The sequence below is a fragment of the Mastigoproctus giganteus genome, chromosome 12 (assembly GCF_048544385.1).
Source record: "Mastigoproctus giganteus isolate SK-2022 chromosome 12, ASM4854438v1, whole genome shotgun sequence".
Lineage (NCBI taxonomy): Eukaryota > Metazoa > Arthropoda > Arachnida > Uropygi > Thelyphonidae > Mastigoproctus > Mastigoproctus giganteus.
In genome coordinates this window covers 154,093,419-154,119,504 of record NC_143586.1, presented here as the reverse complement: position 1 = coordinate 154,119,504, position 26,086 = coordinate 154,093,419, and the positions used below count along the sequence as shown (strand labels likewise).

General features: G+C 38.4%; 1 protein-coding gene across 4 annotated transcripts in view; it reads right to left on the bottom strand.

Annotated features, from left to right (window-relative positions):
- LOC150077523 (uncharacterized) overlaps positions 1–26,086 on the bottom strand; it is a 623,444-nt gene that overhangs the window by 123,456 nt on the left and 473,902 nt on the right. For 3 of the 4 annotated variants that reach the window (XM_090386795.1, XM_090386798.1, XM_090386797.1), the window contains exons 11-12: positions 22,347–23,048; positions 16,079–16,111 (exon numbers count right to left, since the gene is read on the bottom strand). In XM_090386795.1, the coding sequence (XP_090242921.1) occupies positions 16,079–16,111; positions 22,347–23,048 (735 nt within the window). The remainder of the gene's footprint in view (positions 1–16,078; positions 16,112–22,346; positions 23,049–26,086) is intronic. The other variant, XM_090386796.1, reaches the window with a different exon arrangement.

Below are 26,086 nucleotides of genomic sequence, written 5' to 3'. Positions count from 1 at the left end.
TCTCCTCCAGGTGAAATCCCAGGTACTTGACAAGACAAACATTCCTTAGAGAGACACCTCCATTCCTAATAACAACTTACCTAAAATTACACTTCATTTTTCTTCTATTTCTTTTCTGGACTCGCCCGACACTATTAAAACCAAATCGTCGCATAAGCGATGGCAGTTGAGTCACCCTCCAAAAACTCATCCAAGACCACATGTCCACATAAAGGGGTCGAGAATGGATCCCTGAGGACAACACCGTTGGACATCGCATATGACTTGCTCATATTTTGATCTTACTACTACACTGCAGTCCGAGAAGTAATCCCTTAAGATGCTGAACATATTTCCGGGACAAAGAGTGGCTCAAGCCCTGCGGAAGACACTTTCCTACTACAAGGCATCGAAAGTGGCCCTAAAGTCCACGAACCGCCGAGTCATTATGTACTGTTTCCATTAATTTACGTATTGCGTCTTCAGTAGACATACCATACTGAAAAACAGTATGGATTTTTTTTTTAAATCCATACTGTTTTTCAGAAGAAAAATTCGAAGCACTATATTTGCATTATGCCTAACCATGATCAAACGTTCAAATATCTTTCCCAATATAGGTAATAGTGCTATCGGCCAGTATGACGTTGGCTCGCCCAAGGGCTTCTCCAGATTTTTTAGGATTACTCTCAAGACCACAGTTTTACATATCTTAGGAAACAATTTTTCCTTCAAACACGAATTATATGCATCCAACAATAAATCCAGAAACATCCTAAAACTTCTTAATTATGAGAGTTTCCAAGAAATCCATGCCTGGCGCCTTCCCATCCTTAACCAAGGACATGGCCATATCCAATTCCTGTATCGTAAAAGGAGACTCCATCTCTTCAGAATTATATTGGTCATTCTCTTCCAAAATTCTTGTTTGTTCTAGTGTATTTAAACTAAAATCATCTTTCAAAACCAATTCAGAAAAGATCTGCCCGACCGATCCGGACCAAGTAGTCGTTTCACCTACCCCCATCCCTTCGGACACTACCTTATATCACCTACTGCTACTTTATCCGTAACAACTTTGTATATCGTGCTTCAGGGATCGACATACAAAATGTGTCTTTTAAACCATTTAGCACACTGATATTAGCAACCCTGCGTCCCATTTGAATATTAGCAACCTTGCGTCCCCTTGGATACTGTTTACGAGCAGTCTAACACGTAGTTTCATCTCACTCAGAGTATGGTTCCACTAAGGAATATTACGAAATCATTTCTTCCGCTTTTCAAAGAAATTACACTGGCTTCCTTTAAAATTCCAGTCACCAGTTCAACCTTCGGCACCCACTTTATCCCAATTCATCAAACCTTGAACTCTTTTTTTTTTTTTTTTTTTTTTTATTATTATTACATAAGTATCAAAATTATTCAGTTTTAATAGCGTAACGATCAATCTTCTGCCAGATTCGAGTAACCTCGGTGACACGGTAAACAAATGTTATACATCTATGGCCACTAGTAACCAGAACCTCCCAGACCCTCCAATAGGTCAACCTACATCCAATTGTACCAGAGCACAAAATGACATCTATATAAGATTCCCCACGGACAGAAGAGCATGTAGGAAGCTGCTGCGGGTCGTTCGCCTCTCTCCACCCAGAAGAGAAAAGGAACTCCTCCAGATCTAGACCTCTATAATCGGATGTTTTCGCCCGCAGAGTGTGGAGCAAGCGTTCGAATCCGCAGCAATAACCACGGGTTTCCCATTTAATATGTCCACCTGCTCCAGGTACCTAATGGAAGGCTCAATTACATTACTGTACTTACAATAGAGGGATACCATGTACATGGAACCAGTGGAGGTACCAATCTCTAAGCATATGCCACAATCAAAACATAATGGCGTAATCATAGTGACCACTAAGTCCGGGTTCACTACAATAATCGCAGCATAAGATATTTCATCACTCTGTATGATTCTACACGTCCCCTGGTATGCTCTCATCTTACCCAAATAAGTGTACGGCTCCTGGACAAGTAGCACGTCATCTCTCTCCTCCACTGCCGCACAAGAAAGCTGGGCAGCGACATGTTTCGCACACTGTGCATTCACCTGCAGCAACTTTAATTTAAAGGTATTCATAATCAGTCCTCTTTTTATTATTCTTATACATTCAGGACATTGTTTATATATAGCAGAATGCACATCTTCCTACTTTTTTTCCGGCTACAGCTGACAAATTTAGAAGGATCTTTCAAATCTGGACAATTCTTATAGGAATTGTCTTCGTCCGGCACAGAAGTTACTCATTCTTACAATATTTAGAAACATGCCCAAATGACATACATCTATAACAGTGTGTCGCAATTATTATATCTTTTACCCGGCAAGAATTCCAATTAATATACACTATCTTTGTTAATTAATGTATTATATATCTGTCCAGATACCCAGAGAATCCAATTCGCTGTATGACTATCTTTATTTTTATTTATTGAAAGAACAGTGACATGTTCTATAACCAGGGCCGGCCCGAGCTACGGGCAATCGCACGGGGCGCTAGCGCTATGGGGGGCCCATGACATTGGGGATGTCGAAGGTTTGAGAGGGCGCATATGCTTCGTGGAAGGGGGAAACGAGAGATTTGGGGAAAGATGTGGAGGCCCTTTCTCTGTCCCTTTCTTTCTCTATAGTGCAGTAAACAGTCGAAAATGCATCAGCCACGTGGCATGCGTCCGAAAAGAGGCAAATACCCTCTTTCAAAGATTTTAGCGAAAATGGATAAAGAACCCAGGAATACCAGACTAATCGAAAATTTTCTCTCATACCCCCTCAGAGATGGACTAAGTTTGCAAAACAAAGGCAGCTCCCTTGAAAGGGGCGTTTTTATTGCCTTCCTCCAGGCTCTACCCTGAAAGAGGATTCAGGGTAGAACATGGTTAATATACCTATGTCCACCTTTCCCTTTGTATCTCAACCTATTTGTAGCCACGAGGATTTTATTTTTCAAGTATCCTTACTGCGGACTAGAGTTTATTATTCTTATTTGGTCCCTTCCTGCATTTCTGTTTACATTTTTGCTGAAATAGCGATCACGTCACTATCAGAACGATTCATGCAAATGAAAGAATATAATGATACTTAGGGATTTCTGTACAACATAAAAAAAAAAAAAAAAAAAAAATGTAAATCATGATGATCTATTGAAAAGGTGTAACGCACTTGAAATTAAATTAAGTGATAAAAGTGAGTGTGATGTAAATGGTGAAGATTTGTGTCAGGAAATTGGGACGCTGATAAGGCTTTTGCCTGATAAGGTACCTGATAAAGATTTAAGTATTTTGAAATTTATAAATAACAATAAATTACAAGATACATTGCCAAATTTATGAGTGGCATTGAGAGTTATGCTGACAATTCCACTAACTGCAGCAAGTGGAGAAAAGAGTTTTAGAAAATTAAAGCTAATTAAAACATATCTTGATCATCAGGCAAGATTAAATTCATTAGAAATACTATCAATTGAAAATGATGTGGCTGCAAATTTGATTTTACCGATGTCATTAATAAATTTTTTGATATAAAATCGAGGAAAGGAATTTCGTCTGGCACTCAATAAAAATATGACATTTGGTGTTAATAACAAAAAAAAAAATTCTTAAATTTGTGTTTTGTATTTTTAAATAACTTTGATGTAACTTGTAATGTAATGTAAAATGTATATTTATTCTGTGAGCATCTACTATTAAGTACTGTCAAGTGTCCATCTGTCTCAAATCCTTCCACGTCCAGATGGGATACCGATTTGAAATTTGGTATAAATATAGGTGATTGGCTACAGTCCTATGTGCATGCCATTTCTTTCACATGAGCGGCTGAAATTTAATTACAGAAACTATTATTATTATATAAATCAAAGGCAAGCGTAATTGCACCCCGTTGCTAGTATTTTCATAAATGTCCTTATAAAAAATTGACTCTTTAGTAAATTTTTTATTGTTAATATTTTAATATGACAATTAAAACATTATAAATATTCGTTGTCTTTTTTAGTGTTTACATTTGTCTTTTTAACTTTTCTCTAAAAATAAAATAAAAATAAAGCAAAAATAAAAATATTAACTGAAAGAAACACCTTAAAATTTTTTTCTATCTGGAAGGGGCGCAGGAATTCCTTCCCACCCGGGGGGCCAGCCATGTATAAAATTATCCTTAGTGATACCGTTTTCCTTTAAATTCCTCTGCCAAATTTGGTCTAATATCTACTTCCTGTCTTACATCATGCCTCACATCAAAAATTAACAGTTCAGATTTGAGTATTAGATTTCTCAAGGTTTAGTGTAAGTTCCTGGAGGTGCATTATGGCCTTAGTAGCCCTTGCACCATAAATCCAACAAACAACAACAACAGTAACAGAGGCAAGTTCCTGGAAGCGAACACATTTCTTGATCTTATCCAAATCACTATCAGAATGTTTCAATAACGACTTTTCCCTTGCAGCTTTTACACTTTTGACTTTAACATCCTGCAGTAGTGGCTTAATAGAATTTAAAATTTCCTTTTTAATTTCCTCACCAGTTTTATAGTTGTCATTTTTCGATGTTATAACCGCCACTTTAAGCTGTTTGAAAACATTCTGTTCTTTTAGGACAGCTTTTGCATAATTGTCCTGTACTCCAGTACTTTCGCTCCTTTCTTCCAACCTGGCTTCTAACTTTATTCTTAATTTGTAGATCAGTTATAGTAGTTTCTCAAGTGTCCCACAAATTAAAAATTTGAGCTACAAGAGCACCTGGAACATTATACTCTCCTCTCAACAACAAATCCTTCAATTTCATCTTTACCGTTTTCACATTGTCCAGTACCAGGATTCTATCTATACACAGAGTCCTCAGCAGAACTATTTAAATCCTCTCTTGTCCTTTTTGCAGGTCATGAGTGATCAAATATTTTACCACTTTCCACAATTCCTACGTGTTGAACATCTGTAGCCTGAGACAAATTTCTGCGTCAATAACTTCCAGCTGAACACTACACCCTTTTGTTATTTCCCCAGCCTTTATTTTTGTATTATCATTACTTTTTCTGGCTTTCGTTTTCTTAGGGGCAGTACGTTTTACTGTATTATTTTCTTGTAAAGCAAACTGAGCCACGGCTTCACTAGGAACTTTAACCCGAATTATTTCTGGTACAATTTCAGGGCATCTCATGATCAATCCTTGATTTTCTCTTCCGTTCATCTCACCTGTTTGATTTCCTCTTCCGTCAGTGAGCAGGTGAAAGATCTGAGCCGCATAGCCATATTAAACTACAATATAAATATAAACTATAAACCCCTAAAAGAACTAGCAATAATAGCTAGTCCAACTATTTACAATAATTAACAAATGAAAACTAATAAAAAAAGCAACACAGTCAAGCAGATCAAGTCACTAAAATAATTAAACTATTAAAATAACCGACAAACCACCCAAGGTATAATATCCTATTTTCTCTTCCAGAGATCACTGAAAAACAAAAAATGGGAACTTCCAAAATATAAATTCTATCTTACTTAAAAATCGAAGTCTCAGATTATAATCTGAAGACCACAACAGATAAAAAATTATCCGCGCTGTTTGTCCCGATTAGGGGTCAGCGACATGGATGGAAAGCTTGTCGTTCCTCCATGTTGATATGCCCAGCCGAATTTTTACAAGAAGGCTGGCCAGGCCTGACTCTTGGTTTTATTTTTGGTGTTTCCCTCACCCAACGTCAATATAAACGTTTATCGTATTTAGTAGTCACGGGCTTAAACCTCTAAACACTCAAAGAGCGCATGCCACTGCATCACTCGACCACAATCAGATCTACCTAAGTAACTTACTAATACAATCTGGCACTTGTAAAATATAAACACTATTAAATGCAAAAACACTAAATAAAGTTCTTCAACACTTTCCAAAAAGTCACAGCATTAACCTGAACAAATCCAGAATTTATTTTACACTCAGACGATTCTGATTGTTCAAAATCAATCGCGATAACGATTGTCGCTATCGCTAATACTACATTTATTTATTATTTAATCTGTTTATTGCTTTGCTCAAGAGCCACCCTCTGGACAGCAGTAAGCTAGGGGAGTGATATTTACATACATAGGTTAAGACAGGGTTGTTGTTGTTATTTAGTTTTTAGGAGCATTAGCAACTAAGGCCATATTGCTCCGGAATATGCGGTGGTCATTCCCTGACCTTTCCGCATCCTCCGTATTTGGTGGTCACGGGTTCGAACCCCGGTCTAATCAAGAAGCGTGCGCTACGCACTGCTGCTCCTGCACACCTGGCTACGGAGGCGCCTTTAACACAGGGACATGTGTCCGGCGGTTACATGGAGCACATGTATGCTTAACCCGAAAGGTACAGAACTTAAGAGTGTTTATTAGTGTACATACTTGAAAGTTGTGCAATACCGAAAATGTCTCGAATTAAAGGATAATATTTTCTCAAAAGCGCTGTAAATTACAAAACCATGAGAAATTTGTACAAAATATAGAGAATTGAGGCAGTCTTTCACCGGTTGTTGCCCGTGGTATCTCTTCAATCTTGACTGTCCAAGTGCACACAGCCAGGCGTCTTTGGAGTAGTAGATTCTAAGAGAGAGGACCAGTGATGGCTTCAGTTTATTTTATTTTTCACTCATCTTTCACTGGATGCATTGAGATTAAAAACCCAGATACACTCCAAGAGAAAATCACCAGTATCATAACTGAAGCAGCAGAGACAGCGATGAAGAGGAAAACCCCCTCAGTCGGGGACATGCCCTGGTGGACTCCAGAATTACAAAGAGTGAGTAAACAGGTCCAGACAAAACGGAAAGAATTCCAAAGAGCACGGAGAACATGGCCACCAACAGAGGTAGCAGTACTACGGCAACAATACAAAGAGGTGCGAAACACCTATACAGAAAAAATTAAAAAGAACAAGCGAGCCTCTTGGGAAAACCTGGTCTCCAAGACAGGGAACGAGAACCCCTGGGGTGTAGTGTATAAAATCACCACAAACAAGCTCCCCAGGGGAGAGGCATCCACTGTAACGAGGATGCCGAATGGAAGCCTGACCAAAACGTGGGAGGAATCGATTACCAATATTCTTAGTGCTATCATCCATGAACCACCAGATATCCTTAATGAACAACAAAAGGTAATATGCCAGGCAAACCAAACGTATAGAACCCAAGAAATAGAACCGCCCTTCACAGTCGATGAATTACAGGGTGCGGCCTTGCAAATGCGCAACAGGAAATGTCCCGGCCCGGATCTCATAGAACCAGAGATGGTCAAAAAAGCCGTGGAATATATACCAAACCTGATACTTAATCTCTTCAACCAATGCCTGGAAACTGGGAACTTCCCGACAAGTTGGAAGACTGCACACCTAAAACTTATCTTAAAAAACCCAACAAAACCTCCGGACCAACCAGCCTCATATCGCCCCATAGCCCTACTCTCTACCCTAAGCAAACTCTATGAAAGGCTGCTCCACAAAAGGATCATGAACCATTACAAAACCGCCAACCTGGAATCACCCAGGCAATATGGATTCAAACCGGGCTTCTCGACCATTGAAGCAGTCCAAAACCTCATAACCAAGGCAACCCAAAATAACAAGAAGTATTTTCTGGTAATAGCAGTGGATTTTGCTGGGGCCTTCGACACCGTCTGGTGGCCCAGTGTCCTTGGCAGACTCCGGAAAGCAGCACTCCCAGAAAACTTGTATAACAGTGTCCGGGCATATCTGTCGGATAGGAAAATTGAGGTCGTCACAACTTTCCGAAGAGTTGTTAAAAGCGTCCGAAGGGGCTGCCCACAGGGATCTGTCCTGGGGCCACTAATGTGGAACATGGTTTTTGATGACTTCTTGGCTCTGGACCTGGGAAATGTGGCCAGTCAGGCCTTTGCTGATGATCTCATTTTAATGGTGGAAGCAGACTCCAGAACGGGACTTGAAACACAAGCAAACCAAGCACTACAAACCTTACAGAATTGGGCAAAAACAAATATGTCAATGATTTCACCAACCAAGACAAACTCAGTATTACTAAAAGGCTCTCTAAACATCAGACGACCACCGCAAATAAAGATAGCGGGATCCACCATTAAACTAGCAAAGCAAATAAAGTATCTAGGTATTATCCTGGATGGAAACCTGTCCTTTACACCTCACCTCACCTACTTGAGAGAGAAACTGAGGAACTATGCAGCACTTGTAGCAAGAGTATCTCGCAGGGACTGGGGACTCAACAGGAAGACCCTGTCACTGTATTATAAAACAATATTCATCCCAGCGATCGCCTACGGATCGCCAATCTGGTTCAGGAAGGCCGGAACTGCGGTCAACAGAAGACTGCTGGACACTATCCAAAGAAACATACTTCTAACTATAACTAGGGCATGCAAAACGGTGAGCACCCACGCTCTGCAGGTCCTGGCAGGAGCTCTTCCGCTGGACCTCGAGGTGACTAGATGTGGACTCATGTATTTACTGTCCAAGGATATACCTGCCTCCATCTATGACTTTACCTTGGACCCAACCAACAGCCGGACGGTAGAGAAACAACGAATAGTGGCTCACATGTTGAAGATTTGGCAGCACAGATGGGAGATGTCGCCAAAGGGTCAAGTTACAAGATGCTTCATACCGATAGTCGCAAAAATGTACCCAAAAGGCCCCTCGTGGTTCTATCCTGGGCTAAATACAACCTTCCTCCTGACGGGCCACGGCCCATTTAAAGGAAAACTGAACGCACTCGGAATAATAGAAGAGTCCACATGCACCTGTGGAGAACCTGAAACCTGGCAGCATATTATGCACGACTGTGAATGCTACGAAGAACACAGAAGTAGACTTATAACTGAGATTCAATACTTGCCGAAAAATCAAGAGTACCATCTACTGGATTCAGAAGATGAATACAAAGCCCTCAGCCGATTTGCACTTGACGTCTTCAATAGACGACGAACAGAAATAGCCATCCACAACGAATAGATGACCACAAATAACAAATAAAGGCAAACTGATAAAACATCAACACAGAGGAAAGGATAGCAAAATACTAAGGACAAACGGTGTAATGTGCAGTAGAATAAATGAAACAGCATCGAACTAGGAACCAGTGGGAGTGGCTCCAGTCAGGATGTCGTCGCACCCAGGAAGAACCCACACACCTAGAAAAGGACCAAGCCCCCACCAACGAGTCATCATCAGACTGCACTTGCTGGAGGGCACTGCAAATTGCCGCTATGGCGAACTGGGCAGGGCTCCCTTGCCTAGCCCAATTTCTCTCCCTATCCCTGGTGGGGCGAGGGGAAGGACTTTCTGCCCCCTCCCCCTCATTTCCCTCTGGTGGGGCAAGGGCATGCCCCACTGATATACCTGGGGTCGCCTTCCCTATTGACCCCATACTTCTGTCTTTTCCCCCCAGCCTTCCATCTCTCCCCCTACTCTACCTATATCGCCAGCGAAAAGCGAATGCCCCACACAACGTAAAAATTTTAAATGCCAAACTCGACACACTTGCAACCTCTTTCGGCCTAATTAAATTCAAGCGTTTATCCCCCCCCCCTTTTTTTTTTATATATATAGGTCCTAGCCACTGAAATCTCGGGAAATTAGGTGGCAGGACCTGCCAGAGTACTTATCTAAAAATACTGGTGTACCTGGTCTGCCTCCACGGGGCTAAGTGTGGGCAACGTTGGGCCTCAGTAGGGGTCCAGCGGCTAAATGGCCAGATGAACAACGGTACAGAACACAACACATGAACAATTCCCACACACTTTTAAATCTCTGGCCTTCCCAGTGAACTGGTACATCCACAATGAAAGCAACGCGGAGATGGGGGAAACCCCTGGTGCCGTTAGACACTAAATACACTTTACACTTTGTCGTGACAATTTTCCTTCTGATGGCGTCTCATAAGTGTACGTTTGCATATGTGTCCTCCGTCAGCCTCTGACACGTCTGTATGTATGCTGCTTGCAGAATTTATCCAGGTCGATGGCTAGATTGTTAATCAAATCTACCGTGTTTCCTGGGAACATGCGTCTCAAGCATTTCAGGTTGTTTAAACTGATTGTGAGTGGGAGCCTTGCGTCCATTTGATTCCTTCCGGCAATGCGGGGAGTTTTTATTAGATCAGTAATGTCAGAGGCGTCGAGTCGTCTTGTGATTAGTCTAGCAAGTGTAAGAAGGTTTGCTGCCACAATCTGTTGTTTCCATGGGGTGACTTCCAGATTTATGTAGAGCTGGGTCCTAGAAATGGTGAATTGGTTGCCAGTCCGCCAGTTGAGCCATTTCAGGAGCCAGTATTCCAGGCTGAGGAACTTGTTGAAGTGTGTTGTGGGAGCAGAGGACAAAATGGTTGCTGCATAGAGAGGTATGGGATAGACACATCGGACAACATATTTCTTTACCAGTTCGGCGTCATGAATTCCCGTTAGTTCCTGGCGGTTCGCCCACATAGCGGAGTACATTTTGGTTTTTGTGTTCAGGAGGTGAGCCTGGAATGTCAGCCCCTCATCCCATACTAATCCGAGATCCTTGTGTGTTTTAACTTTCTGAATGGGTGATCCATTGATGGTAAGATTGATATCATTGCGTGACTTCTTCCAGGTGAAAGACATTTGAGCTGCTTTTGCTTGATTAATCTGTAATCCGATGGAATCCAGATATTGTTGTAGGTTACGTATGGTTTTACTTGCCTGCAAGGTAGTGCTAAGAACCTGAGTTTGGTCAGAAGACGTGATATAAAGTTTCAGGTCATCAGCGAATGATTGGAAGTCAGTTTGGGTTGACAGGAAGGACTCCAGCGCTGCAGCAAATAGGGTTGATGATAGGACTCCCCCCTTGTGGGACACCCCTATTAGTAATGCAAGTTGTCCGAAAGCTGCGATGTGAGATGATGAGACGTCTATGCTCCAAGATTGATTTAATGATGCCAAGAGTTGTTCCTGTGATGTTGAAGTAATGCTGGAGAATGGTGGCCATTACTAAGCAGCCATTGTACAAGTCTGAAAATTTCAAACTTCAAGAATTCTGCAGTTAATTGAAATACAAAGCGGAAACTGCAAACACACACTCCTGAAACTCTTTCACCTTAACAATTCGCGACATTTCGTATATCACATAACAGAAACGATCGTGTAAGAGTCTGCATATAACACATCCATCATCTTGAATTTCCAACCGTTCTCAAGACTGAATTATTACAGAAGAAATTGGAAGAATTAATTTAAATTCGTTACAGCGACTACATTATTTAATGTTATTATTTCTTTAAATAAATATTTACATCTCATATTTTTATCCCACCTTGTATAAATAACATGGAAGCTCTGTTATATTTCGATGCGAGGATTCGCCGGAATATATTTTCAGGAAAAAGATCAATTAGAGGGTTTCTAGAATGAGAGCGAACTTCAGATACCAGGATAATACATCTGAAGTTCTTTTCCATGAAAAGATAAGGAACCCTTACGTTTGTATTTTAGCACTACATTCACAAAGACACTATTCTTTGAATCACGATGGTGAAGGAAAGTATCCTTGTCATAAGAGCATTTCCGCACACACGCCTAGCTGCTGCCTGCTATTCCAATCAGAATCAATGCTGTATTTAAACAAATCAGGGGAAAAACAAAATTGCGAAAGTTTTAACAGTGAAATAACAGCCAAATCAAACTAATGTAATTAACTCTGCCAGAATTTCTTGGCTATTTTTAGCTACAGTTCTACGACATGGGTTCTAAGTTCAAAGAGAAGTGCTTTGGTTTTAATTGCCTATTCAAGGTGACAAAAACTCTTCGGTTTTTTCTAGTGTCGAAAAAACAGCTTTTAAACTTCAGTTAGACACCAATCCTTTTATTATTAATTTTCTATTCATATATTTATATTGATTTCTATTCATATATTGAAGAATGTATATCAACAATATCGATAAATCTATCTATTTTGTAGATGCTAAATATACATATGCATCACCCTGTATTTCCTGACACACGCGTATGGTTAATGTGGTTTTATTTCTGTTTCTAAAGAGATTCAACGCTTCGTTCAATTGAGGGTTTATCTTTTTCTCCAACTCCGCTTCTACTTAATTCTTTTTATGAATTCAGTTGCAATATTCCACCTGAAGAAGAGAAAAGAAGCGAAATTTGGAACTTCACCGATTTATTTTATCTTAAATTTCTCAGACTAATGCTGGAGTGGGGGGTTACGTATGTGCTACCAATGTTCATATGCAATTATTAATGAATATCTAGTAATAAATCAGAAGTTGAAAAAAAAAAAAAAAAAACAGAGAAACCATAAAATATACCGGCTTGAAATAAAAATTAACGTGTGATGGTTGTTTTCGGTGTTTAACTACATTACCAGATTGCTCAGTTAATTAATTAATCAAAATATTGAAGCCAGCGCCACACTAATGTTCAAGCCGTGATACAGGCTCCTAAAACTTGCATGAAGTTTTCATTACTGCCAATCTCGAATAAGTGTCACACACTCCTCGTTAATTAAACGAACCAGTTAACAGCTTGCCACGTACAAGTCAAATACACCGCCCTCCCTTTCCGTGAGACTTTTAATCAGTGGGGAAAGTTCTTTTTACTTTTCATTTATAAACCTGCCATTCTGCAGTCATTAACAAAGGTAGAAACATGTCTGAAAAAAAAAAAAAAAAAAAGTAGTAGAAAGTTCAGATTTCTTATTCGGTACATATTTTTCTGATTCATAATTAGATAGAAATTCTTGTAACTATTTTATTTTTCCGGCAAGATGTCCGTAACGCTATTTAAAAAGCAGCACTTGGATCTGGTGCAGTATTTACTCTTTTGTCATCCCTTCGTTTCCACATTCTCATATTTACCTGTTATTCATGTTCAAGATCAAAAAAGGTTTTAATCCTTTAAGTCCTGTCACGAGGTTTCTCTTAAAAGGTTGATAATTTTGTCTGATACTGTGATCACAAACTTAATACCACTTTGTAAAGCAGTTATTTCCGCATTATCAGTCTTCTATTTTTATCTTCAAAAACAGAAATTTTTTTTTCACTGGATGAGGAAGTAATGAGATTTATATGATTAAATTACGTGCGCCGCTGAAGACAGTCTCGTCTCAAGGGCTGTACGTTTACTAATGCACACGTTTTATGAAAATACATTTATGGAGGAGGAAGAAATACAGTATAAACTGATTAAAAGCGATTACTATAAACATACACTTCATATACAGAATGAGAGGCTTATAAAACTTAAAAACATAACTCCAGTGGTGTTTATCGTTTAATGACTGTTATGTCATATCAGATTACGCTTCCATATAAGTGCCAGTATTATCCAGAACTTTTCTTTTGGGGAGAATGACATCCACAAAGCATAATTGAAACTGCTTTGGTGTTCTGGATAAACTCCAATGGCCTCCTCTACAGAAGCCTTTCTCTAAAATTCACTATCCCAGTTTCTGCAATATTAACTCCATATTTATCTGCATTTACGCTTTAGGCAACAGTCTCAGCCCTTTATTTAAAAGGGGAAAAAAAAAACAAAAAAAAAACATGCTTTCTGTATGGAAACTTTTTCAGTAAATCAGCTCTGTAGCATAACTAATTTAATGCCTGCTAAAACATCCCAGCGCAAGTGGAGATGAAGAAATCAAAGTTAAGGAACTTGAACTACAGAAAAGTTATTTTATAATGGGGTCGTTAACTTCACCATTTTCACAGCTGTATTCGTGATGGGCCTTAATGAACATCAGAGAAAACAGTTATGAAATATTGTTTCCCGTAAGTGTATAATTATACGCAATAGATTGGGGAACTGCATGATTATACGCAATAGAGTGGGGAAAGACAGGGATTATGAGGTTCTCCACCCCTCCCAAACAAACCATTTTTGCATTTTGAATTATTTTATAGAACTTACAGTACTTCTGTTTATTGATATTGATGTTTCGCATCTTACTCTATATGCACTCACGAAAAGTCATCCTACCTCATTTATTTGCATTCATATAAATTCCTTATTTACTATTCAAATACAAAATAATTCAACCACTCGGCAAATGCCTTCAGTATATTTCTCGTCAACGACTTATTGGTCTTAGTCTAGTTACTGAGTCCTGCCTACTCAAACTATGTCAGGGGAAAAAAAAAAAAAAAAAAAAAAATATATATATATATATATATATATATATATATATATATATATATAGTGGCGCGAGGGGCCCAGGGCAAAATGGAATTTGGGGGCCCCATCTAAAGAAAAATACTAATAAAGAACATTTTCAATTTCATTTTATTGTGACAACAAAACAAATTATATGACATAAGAAGTAAATATAAAATTTCATCAAAATCGGTAAAACCATTTTTGAAATAAAAAAAAAAAAAAAACGTAATTTTTCAAATTAACCTTCCAAGTAAAGTTCATTGATCTTGGCAGGTAGAAAGTTCAGTTCCCAATAAAAAAAAAAATAATAAATAAATCACTTAATATTAGTAAATATCAGCAATGAGTGAAACAGTGATTTTGGGCCCTCCCTTCAGATTGGGGCCCTTGCCAGATGTCTTTTTTGCCTATAGGATAACGCGTCACTAGTGCGGTATAAAAGGCACTCGAGCTATTAGTGCGTTTGTGATGTCGAAACAAATATTAATTTAGTGTTGTTCTCATAGATGGCAGCACTACGCGGAGATGTCGATGCGGCCATTGAATTCAAATTAGACAGTGAGAATTCAAACTTACGTTGGTTTAATTATGTTTATTTCTGTTTGGAAATATGCACATAATGGAGTAAAATGTTTCGTGGTAATTTTTTTTACCACTTCTTCAGTAACAGCTGTCTTTAAAATATCATCGTCACAAAAGGTCACCTAGGTTCAAAAGTACATACTGTACTTGTTTTGTGACGGTGATATTGCAAAGAAAACTGTCACCGAAGAAGTGATGAGCAAATACCACGAAACGTTTGACTCCATTATGTACATATTTCTAAATCGGAAATAAACATAATTACGCCAACGTAGGTTTGAGTATTTGATTATCTTCAAACAGTCGGTGAGTAGTTTGGAATTTATTAACGATAATGAAATACGAGCTTGAAAGCCAAGTGCCCAAGAGAAATAGATCTCGGCAGGTTGTTATTTCTATTACACGTAAGTGAAAAAGTAACAGTGCGGACGTCTGCCGAAAATTTACTGGAAGAGGAAAGGAGATGACATCCTATGAATTCTAAAGAAACGTATTTAATCTTATATTTGGGGTATTTAAAACTATTCATTTTTTAAGTGGAAGACATTCTCCTTTTTCTCTCGATTATAATCGAAATTAGTCAGTCGAAATTAAATAATATTATAGATGCTAATGGTGAGATTAGCAAGTCTGTTAATGTAACACAGTGCGTTACATTTCAGGCGTTTTAAGATTTTTATTTATTTCTTTTTCTTTTTCTGTGATTAAAAGATGTGAAAGTAAATAAATACTTTTTTTGTTACCAATTAATTACTAATTGATTAACTAATGATATGTCAAAAAGTCATTGTTTTCGCTTCACTGCACATCCTCAGCAAAACTCACTACAAGTTTTATGAAAAAAATATAATAATAAAATAAATAAATAAAAATAACAATTTCTGGATTTCTATTGATCCAACTTTAATGAAATTCGGGAGGCTCAAAAAATCGGTTCTAATAGAGATAAATATAAATATAAACATGGGATGGTTCGAAAAACCTTTTAGAAGCTGTCAAATATAAAATTCCACAAAAACCCAATCACTGCAAGTCGAGTTATGAGATGCAGACAGACGTACGGGCAAAGAAATAATAATTTCCGGGTTTCTTATTGGCCTGATTTGAACGAAATTTGGAGTAGCTCGACAAACCTCTCTAAAAGAGCCAAATACGACGCATGCTTTCTCTGAAAAGGCTAGGGTTCTTTTAAGACGGGACAATGAAAACAAAAAGGAACAAAATAAAATAGAATAACATAACATAAAATAAATAAAATAAAATGCAGAAAATAAACACAAACTTAACAGAAATTAAACTAATTAAAATCTACTTACCAAATTTTCCTCATCCTCTCCATCCTCCTCTTCCTGATAAAATAAATGTCTAGTTTTAACAGACACACACAAACAAAAAGAAAATCACAATAAAGATACTGTGCACTGAAAATAAATATAAAGCTAAGTGTGTTGAAATGAAAAAGAGCAAATAAACAAAACTGCACAAGCTCTTTTAATTGTACTGAGCTACTTTTTACTTTTTTTTTTAAGAAGCAAATATTTCTCTCATACTCTATATTCCTCGTTACTGCTGAGCCTTTAAAATGTTAATTGGATTTTCTGGTCGTGTTCATTTTATTTAATGGAAGCGAGTTTTTCCGATCGGTTTCTTGCAGTTCTTTGCTTGACAAGGAGGACTTTTCCTGTGCAAAGTTATTAAAGAATGATTTATTCGACGAGTAGTACAATATCAAGACTAAAAATCTTACTTACGTAAAATATTAGTTTACATGCTGCCATCTATGGACAGGAAGAGTAATCAAAAGTAATATGGAGAAGCGGGAAAACAAAGATTCAAATAATTTGTCAACTTCAATATTCACAACGTTACCAACCTTTGTGAACAATACTATCCAAGACAAGGCGTCACTAACTTGTGACAGCTCACAGCCGACGGAGTCCGGTCAATGATCTCAGCCAATTTTTATTGTACTGCTTATGGAGGTGAGGGGCACATTTCTTTTCCTCCAATAAAAACCTCGTTCTTTTATTCCATAGATTACTTGGGTAGTTGCCAAAGGCCTGCCTCTTAATTCAAGAACTGCATTCTTCAATACTATCCCTAATTACAAATCTCTTGCCTTCCTCGGCCATGAAATTCCAAACGTGCGGCTGTATATGAAAATGCAGAATAATGGTGTTAGTATAATATTAGCATCAGGGATGGAAAGGGTTTTTGACTGGGGCAGAAGGCGAATTATTTACGTAGTTATACAAAGACAGACTGAACTCCCAGTAATATCAGTACAGGCAATCACAACTGGAAGCAGGGAGACGACATCCCCATTCATTAACAGCACTGATTAGCATTATATAAGATTGGTGGTTTCAAGCTAGTGGTGGCTAAGGATCGTTTCTTCCCCACTTGCAGCCCGAGATTTTATTTAATCGCAAATATTATTCTTTGAATCTTCGCGGAATAACTCCCTTATAACTGGTAGCTATAATTTAAATGCTCTAATTTTCCTTCCATCGATATTTAATATTTTAAATTATTAAAGATCGATGGTTCTATTAGTAATCAATTTAGAATTAAAAAAAAAAGTTACCCTTTATTTTGCCCATTCAATCAAAATGTTCTTTGTTTACTAGTTTAATGAATGGATTGGATGTAGTCCTGGGGTAGGGTAGGTAACATAATTATGCACATATGAAATCGAATACGTACATTGCCACGAAAAAATGCATGGCCCACTTTTATGATGGCCAACATATCGGCAACCATAAAAGTTAAAATAAAGATGCAAATTTCTCTGGGGGGCCGTATCTGAATATAAACATGAATTTTATATATCTTCTACTATTCTCCTTTATGGAGATATTTTGTTTTATCATACACTTTCTGACTAATATATAAGGGTCATTCAAGTGAAACCTGCAAAACCAATATAAAATGCACATTATGCAAAAACCGATGATAAACTTGTGTCAGATTACCGATCAGTCTGTTGACAACGCTGAGTGCCCGCATGGCCCCACATGCTGGTGTTAACGGTCAATTCTCAAGATGGCGGCACCCTTGCAAAGGTAGAGATGCGACCTGTAATCCGATTTTTGAAAGCGGAAAATCTGTTGAAATTTATTGCTGAATGTTAGCCCAGAATGGTGAAGAGTGCATAAGACTTCGAGTGGATGAATAACTTTAATAACGGTACTGGAAGTGTCGAGGATTCTCCTCGACTAGCGCAAGAACATCGCATCGTGACACCGGAAGTCCTAGCGGCAGTGGAAGAACTCACGATAAACCGTCCAGTTTACTATTTGTGAAATTACCAGGCATGCAAGATTAGTGTTGTTTCACAGCACACTATCGTTAAAATCTTCGAGATATTTTGAAAGGTGCGATCTGGGCACGCTCGCCCTTGCCCTCATCAAGTCTACAACTTTGAGTTATCTTAACGTAAAAATGGTAAACTGCAGCCATTATCAATCCACTGCATGATGGAAGCCTCCTCAGCGATTCATGTTGATGGACCTTAATCTGCCACGCTGGTCCAGTGCGGGTTGGCAGATCGACTGTATTTAGCATTGAGGGGCTTGAACCCCGGTCTACTCAAAGAGCGTGTGCTACTACACATCCGCTCCTGACCACCTGGGCTATGGAGGCCGCCTTAATTAACGGCAAAGTGGAACAAACTCTATTCAAATGTAATAAAGTACGTCGAAATATGTCACGTCGTGTTTCGGCTGTAATCGGTACTTGTGGAGCACCACCACCACCAAATATTAGATAGATATTAGTAAAACTCAGCTAGGCAGTACTGGTTAAATACGTCACTTCACTGATGTTTAAGAATTTATCACCTCCCCACTCTTATTATTTACGTCAATTCGCCTGAAGGGCAATTTTCACTGGGCACCCAGTGAGAATTCACGTTGCTCGTTTTTCAATTGTTGGATCTACTCCACTGTTGCATTCGCAAGGCGTTCAGGACCACAATTGACAGTGGTACGATTGCCGGTCTTCTGTGGTGGCTTAGTCGGCACAATACATAGCCATCTTCCACTTGTTTGAAGAAGTTCATAGGTTCAATATCTCACCGGATGCTGGAAAAAATCTTAAAGACCTCGTTACTCAGGGCTGTAGTTAACTAATCTCAGGAAGAGGAAGTAGGATTTTTTCACATGTAATTATCTGGGTTTTTCAGTCCACTCAATATGTAAAGCGGACATCCCTAGAATATACACACTTCTACAGACAAAGTGAACTGTACGGGTATGTGTGACATGCTCCAGTGCCGTTAAAATAATAATTTGATTTTTCTCTAGATTCTAATCAGCAAATCTGAAATTCTATCATCAGACCCGTCCGACCATGAATAACGTAGATTCAAATCATCCGGTAAAACTTTAACAATTAATTACTACAGTTTAACACCGTGGAAGTACGAGCGAAAACTGCGAATTTATTCACGGATTTCATGTACTTGGCGTACAGTTTTCCAAAAGTGTTTACTCTGCACCGAGTCTTGAATGGGTTCCGATGTTATGTTCAAATTATTACGAAAGATATTATTAACGATAAGAAAAGCTGTCATGGCTGTATAATGGCGCAAGTAATTTTAAAATGATAAAAAAAAAAATTTTAATCGAAAATAAGTTCCAAGTGAGTTGTGACACGGTAATGAGCGTAATCACTTTACTGCTTTTAAGCAAGTTGACGAAACATGAATCGAATGATTAAGAATTATTTTAAGACTGAACGAGACAAGTCACGAATATTTGCTTAATGTAGTGAAAGTGCAGTTGGAAAAAGAAACAAGTATTCGAAGCTATTGAGTATACAGTTTTCTCGAATTCTATTATGCATGCTTTATTTTAATTCTTATTACTTTTTACCGACTACTTGTTGTATTTAATCAACTGGGTGCTGTCTGGAAGTTCAAAAAATTATAGGCCAATGTGCAAAGGTATACAGTAAACGGATGAAGAGAGAGATGATCTGTGAGTTAAATTAGGTTGCGTTTTGAACCAGGCATCTGATCGCCATTTCATTTAACGATAAAACCACGCTAAGGTATAGTATTATCCTTAGCTAATTTAGTACCAGTTCTGCATTCGTGGATCTTCCTGCGGTTTATGACTGCTACCACCCAAATATAAAACTGCTCACAAATAGTTGACAATTTATTATAACACTGTGAGGATCAGATCTGAAGATAAAAAAAAAAAAAAAAAAACCGAAGCCATGATATATATCGAATTAATGCTTCGTAGATGTAATTCCATAAACCACCCCTTAGGGCAGAGATAAAACTAATTTGCTCAGAGTACCCTGGGTTTATAAGAGGACTCGTATATGCCGAGTCAGCTACACTGCAAGAGGAATGTTGGGTTACGTGAAAAAAAAATCTCACAATTTCAACTGAATTTAATTTATCTGTTGATGAAAAGAAGTTAAATTGGTTGATACATTAAGATAACGACTTCTGTCCATGTTTATTTATAACTCTGCATTTCAAAATTACGAGGGCTGTTCGATAAAGAATGATCAAAATTTTTCACGAACAACCGTACTGCTTGCTATTTCTAATTGAGCTGCAGAACTTAAGACCAAAACAAGCTGCATCCTATAGTAACTGCGCAGTTGACTCGTGCGCACGGTATGACCTTGGCGGTCGGTCACACCGTGCGCACAATTTCCTCACATTGACTGTTCAGTTTCGCCTACGTGCCACACGAGGAACAGTATGCTGTTCTTAAATTTTGCTTCCGTTTCATGAAAACATCACCTGAAGCGTATGGAATGTTAAAAGAGGCTTATAGTGAATCTACGCTTCGAATAGCACAACTCGCAGGTGGTTTAGAATGTTTAAAGATGGACGTGATTCAATCACAAAAATCGGCGATCCTGGAGCTCCAACCACTGCTGTCATGTCACCACAGAAACCATAAACACAGCTTCTGTAATTGTGAAAGAAGATCGCTGTATAAGTAAGACAACTGGAAGAGATGTTAAGAATATCAGTAGGATGCACGCACAGTATTCTCCATGACTATTTGCATATATATGACGTATTTGTGCATGTTGGGTTCCAAGACTACTCACACCTGAGCAACAGCAAGTTCGCATGGAGGTTTGTCAGGAACTGCAACGGATAGTTACTGAAAATGGTGAGGTTCTGAACAAGGTGATAAGGGCCGATGAGACGACTTCATCATTTCGACCCAGAGAGTAAGCAATAAAGTTGTTTGGAAGTCTACGTCACCACCAACACCGAAAACGCAAACCTTGTGGCTTCTGTAGGAAAGGTTGTGGTCATCTCTTTTTGATATTCAAGAAATGGTTTACCAGCATTTTTTGCCACGACATACGATTGTTAAGGGACCTTACTAAAGAACTTTACTGCACACTTGAGGGAAAGCAATCGTCGCAAACGACAACTGCACGCAGGTGGGTGGTTGCTGCATCACGACAATACGAGACCTCACATTGCTCATACTGTCATCGCGTACTTAGCTAGCATTAATGTCAAATGTGTTCCTCATCCACCCTACAGCCATGTCTTTGAACCCTGCAATTTTTTTATTTTATTTCCAAAAATTAAAGAAGGAGCTACGAGGAAAAAGTTTACAGGCGTCAAAAATTGTAAGGACATCGGAGGCGAGCCTAAATGCATGTCAATAAATAACTTCCACCATGTTTCTGAATGGCCAGAAACGTTGGAGTAAGCGCATTTCATCAAATGGAGAGTACTTGGAAAAGGACTTAAAATATAGATGATTAATAAAGGTGGGTTGTGAAGAAAAAAAAATTATGATCATTCTTTATTGAACAGCCCTCGGATTATCAGAAATATACGAAATTCAGCGAAGTGGCTACGCTTCTCCAAAGAGAAGTTTGTATATTATAATTTATTTATAAGGTGGTGCAGTCTCCAAGACGCGCGTTTCGATGCTTATTGGTGCCTCTCATCAATAATAAAAGTAAAATAAAAATTAATGATGGATTAGAAAGATCCAAATAATAAACAGGTATAAGAAAATAAACACTAAATCAATATTTGATATAAAATAAAATAAAAAAAAAGATATTAACAGATAACTTATTTTATTTACTCACGATATAAATGGAAAGCAAAATGCATATATATATACATAATAGTGACTTACAAGAGTAAGCAGAGTGTTCATATAAATCGCAAAATAGCGCCATAATGGTTTATTCATTACCGTATCAGCTGGAAGGGAGATTCTTATGAATCTGAAATATAAGCAAGTACGTTACCACTTATCATTTGCATTATGCAGCATGGTTGAGATTATTTGCTAGAAGAGCAATAAGAACGTTGCAAAATACTTTAATCGAACAGCTGCCACTACCTTTTCTTTACATTCAGTTACAAAAAGCAGCAAATATACAGTAAAGGTACAATCGATCAGTTCTCCGTTTCTTTCTTTGTGCAACCGAAATTAGAAACACCTGTGACATCGACACGGACTGTAATACGAGCCAGAATTACATTTGTAATCGTGATCTGGGAATGGAAGTCATTACTGGCATTTCCAACTGAAATATCTAAAAAAATACATTAAACACGCTTACCTGACTAAGAGGACGTATTTTCTCGACGATTCCAAATTCGGCAGTGGCGGGAGAAGGCGGAGGATAATCTGGTGTGGGTGGTTGGTCGTAATTAGTAGGACTTAAAGGGATTTGCACTGTGGCTCGTTTTGGTCGAAGGTCCAAGGAATTCGGTTTACTTAGATAGTCATCCTTTATGCTGATCGGCACCACGTGATCCAACATGTGTCTGGCTGCATGCAATGCTGGAGTGCTTTTTGACGTCATTAAAGTATTAAATCCAATCTTACGACCGCTGGTTAGGTCGTCATAGAGTGAACTGAACGGGGAAGCCTCGGTGATGCGTCCATTGCTTACATATGTCCAATGAGTTGATTTTGAGCCATCGAACCTCTCTGTCCTAGTGGGATCACACGTTAACATGCTGTTCGTCATAAACACCATGTGATTTTCGTAGGTACCTATCATACTCGTCCGTAACCTCATGTCCACGTATTCACTGGCAGAAGCGAGAGTGGCAGTGGGGCGACGTACCACGTGTTCCGTGGGCGCCCTACTCTCAGCTGGAGCAAAGCTGCTGCTAGAAGTGGAATGTTGAAGGCCGCTAGATGCTAGACACAGGAACTCGTAACTTGTACCGTGCTGCCGTACTGGGGGCGGTGGAGGAATTTTGGTGTCGGGAGATACAGGAGCCACAGACCGCCTCGGGGGTTTCGCAGGGGGCTGTAGAAAAACAGAAAGAAGCATCAAAAAGATGCTGCGTACAAAATGACCTTGGTAAAATAACAAGACAGAAATAGTACTAACGGATTTATTTTAAATCTTTTTCTTATTTCAAATTTTCTATTCTATTTTTCCATATAATTTATTTCAACGTATCCATAAGCAAAATGTACAAGTTCTGTATTTATAGATAATTTATTAGTGTCTGTTTTTAATTCCGCACTAGAAATAGGTCGATGGCTATTAAAATCTTCACAGAATAAATGCACCTGAATTAAAATTAAAGAAAATTTTAAAAGACGTCAAAGAAATAAAAAATGATTTAATAACTTAGGGCATCCCAATTTTCTTAAGAAAAAAAATCACTTATTTATACTGGTTATCTAAAATTGCGTAATATAATCCAGTCACGATCATAGCCAGAAATGTATGTAACAATCAATCCTTAGTTTACTATACAACTGGCAACGGGCTCTACGTTTTGTATTCTGTTCATGTTTTGAACACTAGATGGAGCCACTAAATAAATTAGTTTTGGAATTTACATATGCAAAACTTTGACCCGGGCATAAGAGGGCGCAACGGAATTTCAGAAACAGGCTGCATAGACATTTGTGAGAAAGGAAAGTTCCAATAATGAAGAATAAGAAATATTTCCAACAACGCTGAAGGCGATGGGAGTAGCAAAAAATGCAAACGAGATTCGCGAGACAGAGTAGCATGGTTGAGAACAGCGTCAGCATACTAACTCATACTAGTTCGTCTAAACTCTGCTCACTTCCCCTATTCAAGCGGATCATCAAAAATTAATAATAACAAGATAACCGAAGTGTAAAATCCTTCGGTTATCTTGTTATTATTAATTAATAATAACAAATTAAAAAAGGAAGAGATTCCTTTTGTTACTGTGCATATGTCAAAAGAATTCTCTGCTGGCTCAGATAACATTCCACTTTTGAAATAAAATGCCTGCCACAACCGAAATATATAATATTGCACGTATTCCGTCTTACTATTAAGACGGGCACTTACTCCACACATTCCAAAACAGTTAAAAGTTATGCCATTCCCTAAAAGCAGTGCAACCCACTCATTAGAAAATTACTGTCCCAATTTGTCTTCTGAACTCAATCATTCACAGCCGATCGGGATTACTTTCAGTATTTCATCTGCAATTGTTAACATGGCTTTACCAGAGATCGCTAAACAACCACCAATCTTCTCTCGCTCTGGCACTAGGTTTTAGACACGGTCCATTTAGCAGGCCAGATTCATGTTATTTACACAGACCTAAGGCACTTGACAGTATGGTACATTAGACCCCTTTACTTTCCTGATTGGTGAGCTATCTGTTCATAAACAGGAGATAATCATTGGACAGGAAATCTCAAGCGAGTTCTTTCCATCTAAAGGAGTGGAATAATGTTAAACTTTATTAACCAGTCAATGGTAAAATCAATTCAAATAACCTTCGGGCTGTCGTCAATTCTATCGCTGACAGTGTATTGGGTCTTGACGTCAACCCTATGAAATGCTACTCAGTTGCTTTCGCAGGATCAAGGAGATCCAAGGCAATCAATGGCATTACGGTTCACAGAGTTTTTGAAGCTAGAGTTCTGGAATTACATTTATTACTACGGGATGTGATATTGATAAGCATATCCGGAATATGCAGAAAGCAAAAAACACATCGGTTTTCATCGAATGACAGATATACAGATTCAAAGATTCTCAGCTCTCTATTTCAAGAGAATTCGCTTCTATTTAAAGCGAATGTACTTTCTATATTGGAGTGTGCCGCTCCGATATGGAACCCTCAGAGTACAATCTTGATATAGCAAACTGAATCACTGCAAATAAAATCAATCCACTATGTTTTTAGATGCAATCCCATGAACTACCACTGAGTTTTCCATCCGAATTTGTGCTCCAACTTAAAGCTGAAGTCTTTGGAATCACGACGAGCTATCCTGGATATAGACTTCTGTGACAATTTTTCTGTATCAACTTATTTGCTATGCCAATCTTACCTACCATAAGTCGATAATTAGACAGAACAGAATTAGACGGCTATTAGAGAGAAGAGTACCTACCTCCAACGTCAAAAGTATCCAGGAACTCCTTTAAAATAATTATGGCATTAAAAAACAAAGTTGACTTGGATCTAGCTTTGAATAGAAAAGAGTTTAACAGGGCTATCTGGAACTACTTATCTGGTTGATGGGTTGCTCCTATGTGAAGTTATCTTCATCGTTCCATGATAAAGTCTCCTGCGACATCATGCTTTCTTGGAATTTTTTCAGGATACGGATTAAAGAAAAACCGAGAACTCTTTGAATACTTTTGCTGGTAGTGGACTGATTACCTGATAGAACTCTACTATCATTGAAATATTATATTATTCACTTTTAAGCTTTATTTTTTATGTATATATTTATGTTTACATTTTATCTAACTGAATGTATTGAATACTTTCGCTGCACACATTAATTAGGCACATCCCTGTAGTGTATATTAGTAATAATATACGCTATTAATAATAATAATAATAATAAGCAAAAATACACCTACTCATGGCCACGCCGATACGTGAGTGAGGCTAAGTGGCGAGAGATCTTTTGAAGACTGGGCATTTAACGTATGTTCTGGCATTAGCAGATACGTGTGGAACCACTAAAGATTCCTCTCTCGGTTCTGCCCTGGCGTTGACGCTCTGGGTGAGGCTTGAAATATTAATTCTACGAAATCCACAGTTAGGTTCATAGCTAAGCTGAGCATGGTTTCAAAATCTGAAAAATGGAGAAATACCATGCGACAAATGTGTGGTGGTTGTTATTATTTTAGGAGCATCAGCAACTTAGGCCATATTGCGCAGTATATAATATGTCTGTAACTTGTATGTTCTGTGCCGATTTGCTATTTGCTGGAAGGAAAACCCTCGTTTGAGACCGACTAACGTAGCCACGTTGTGAAAAGACCCAAAACATTCCTCGCGTAATTGACGGGATTCGAACAAGTCTTTTTCACCCGGTGTGTTA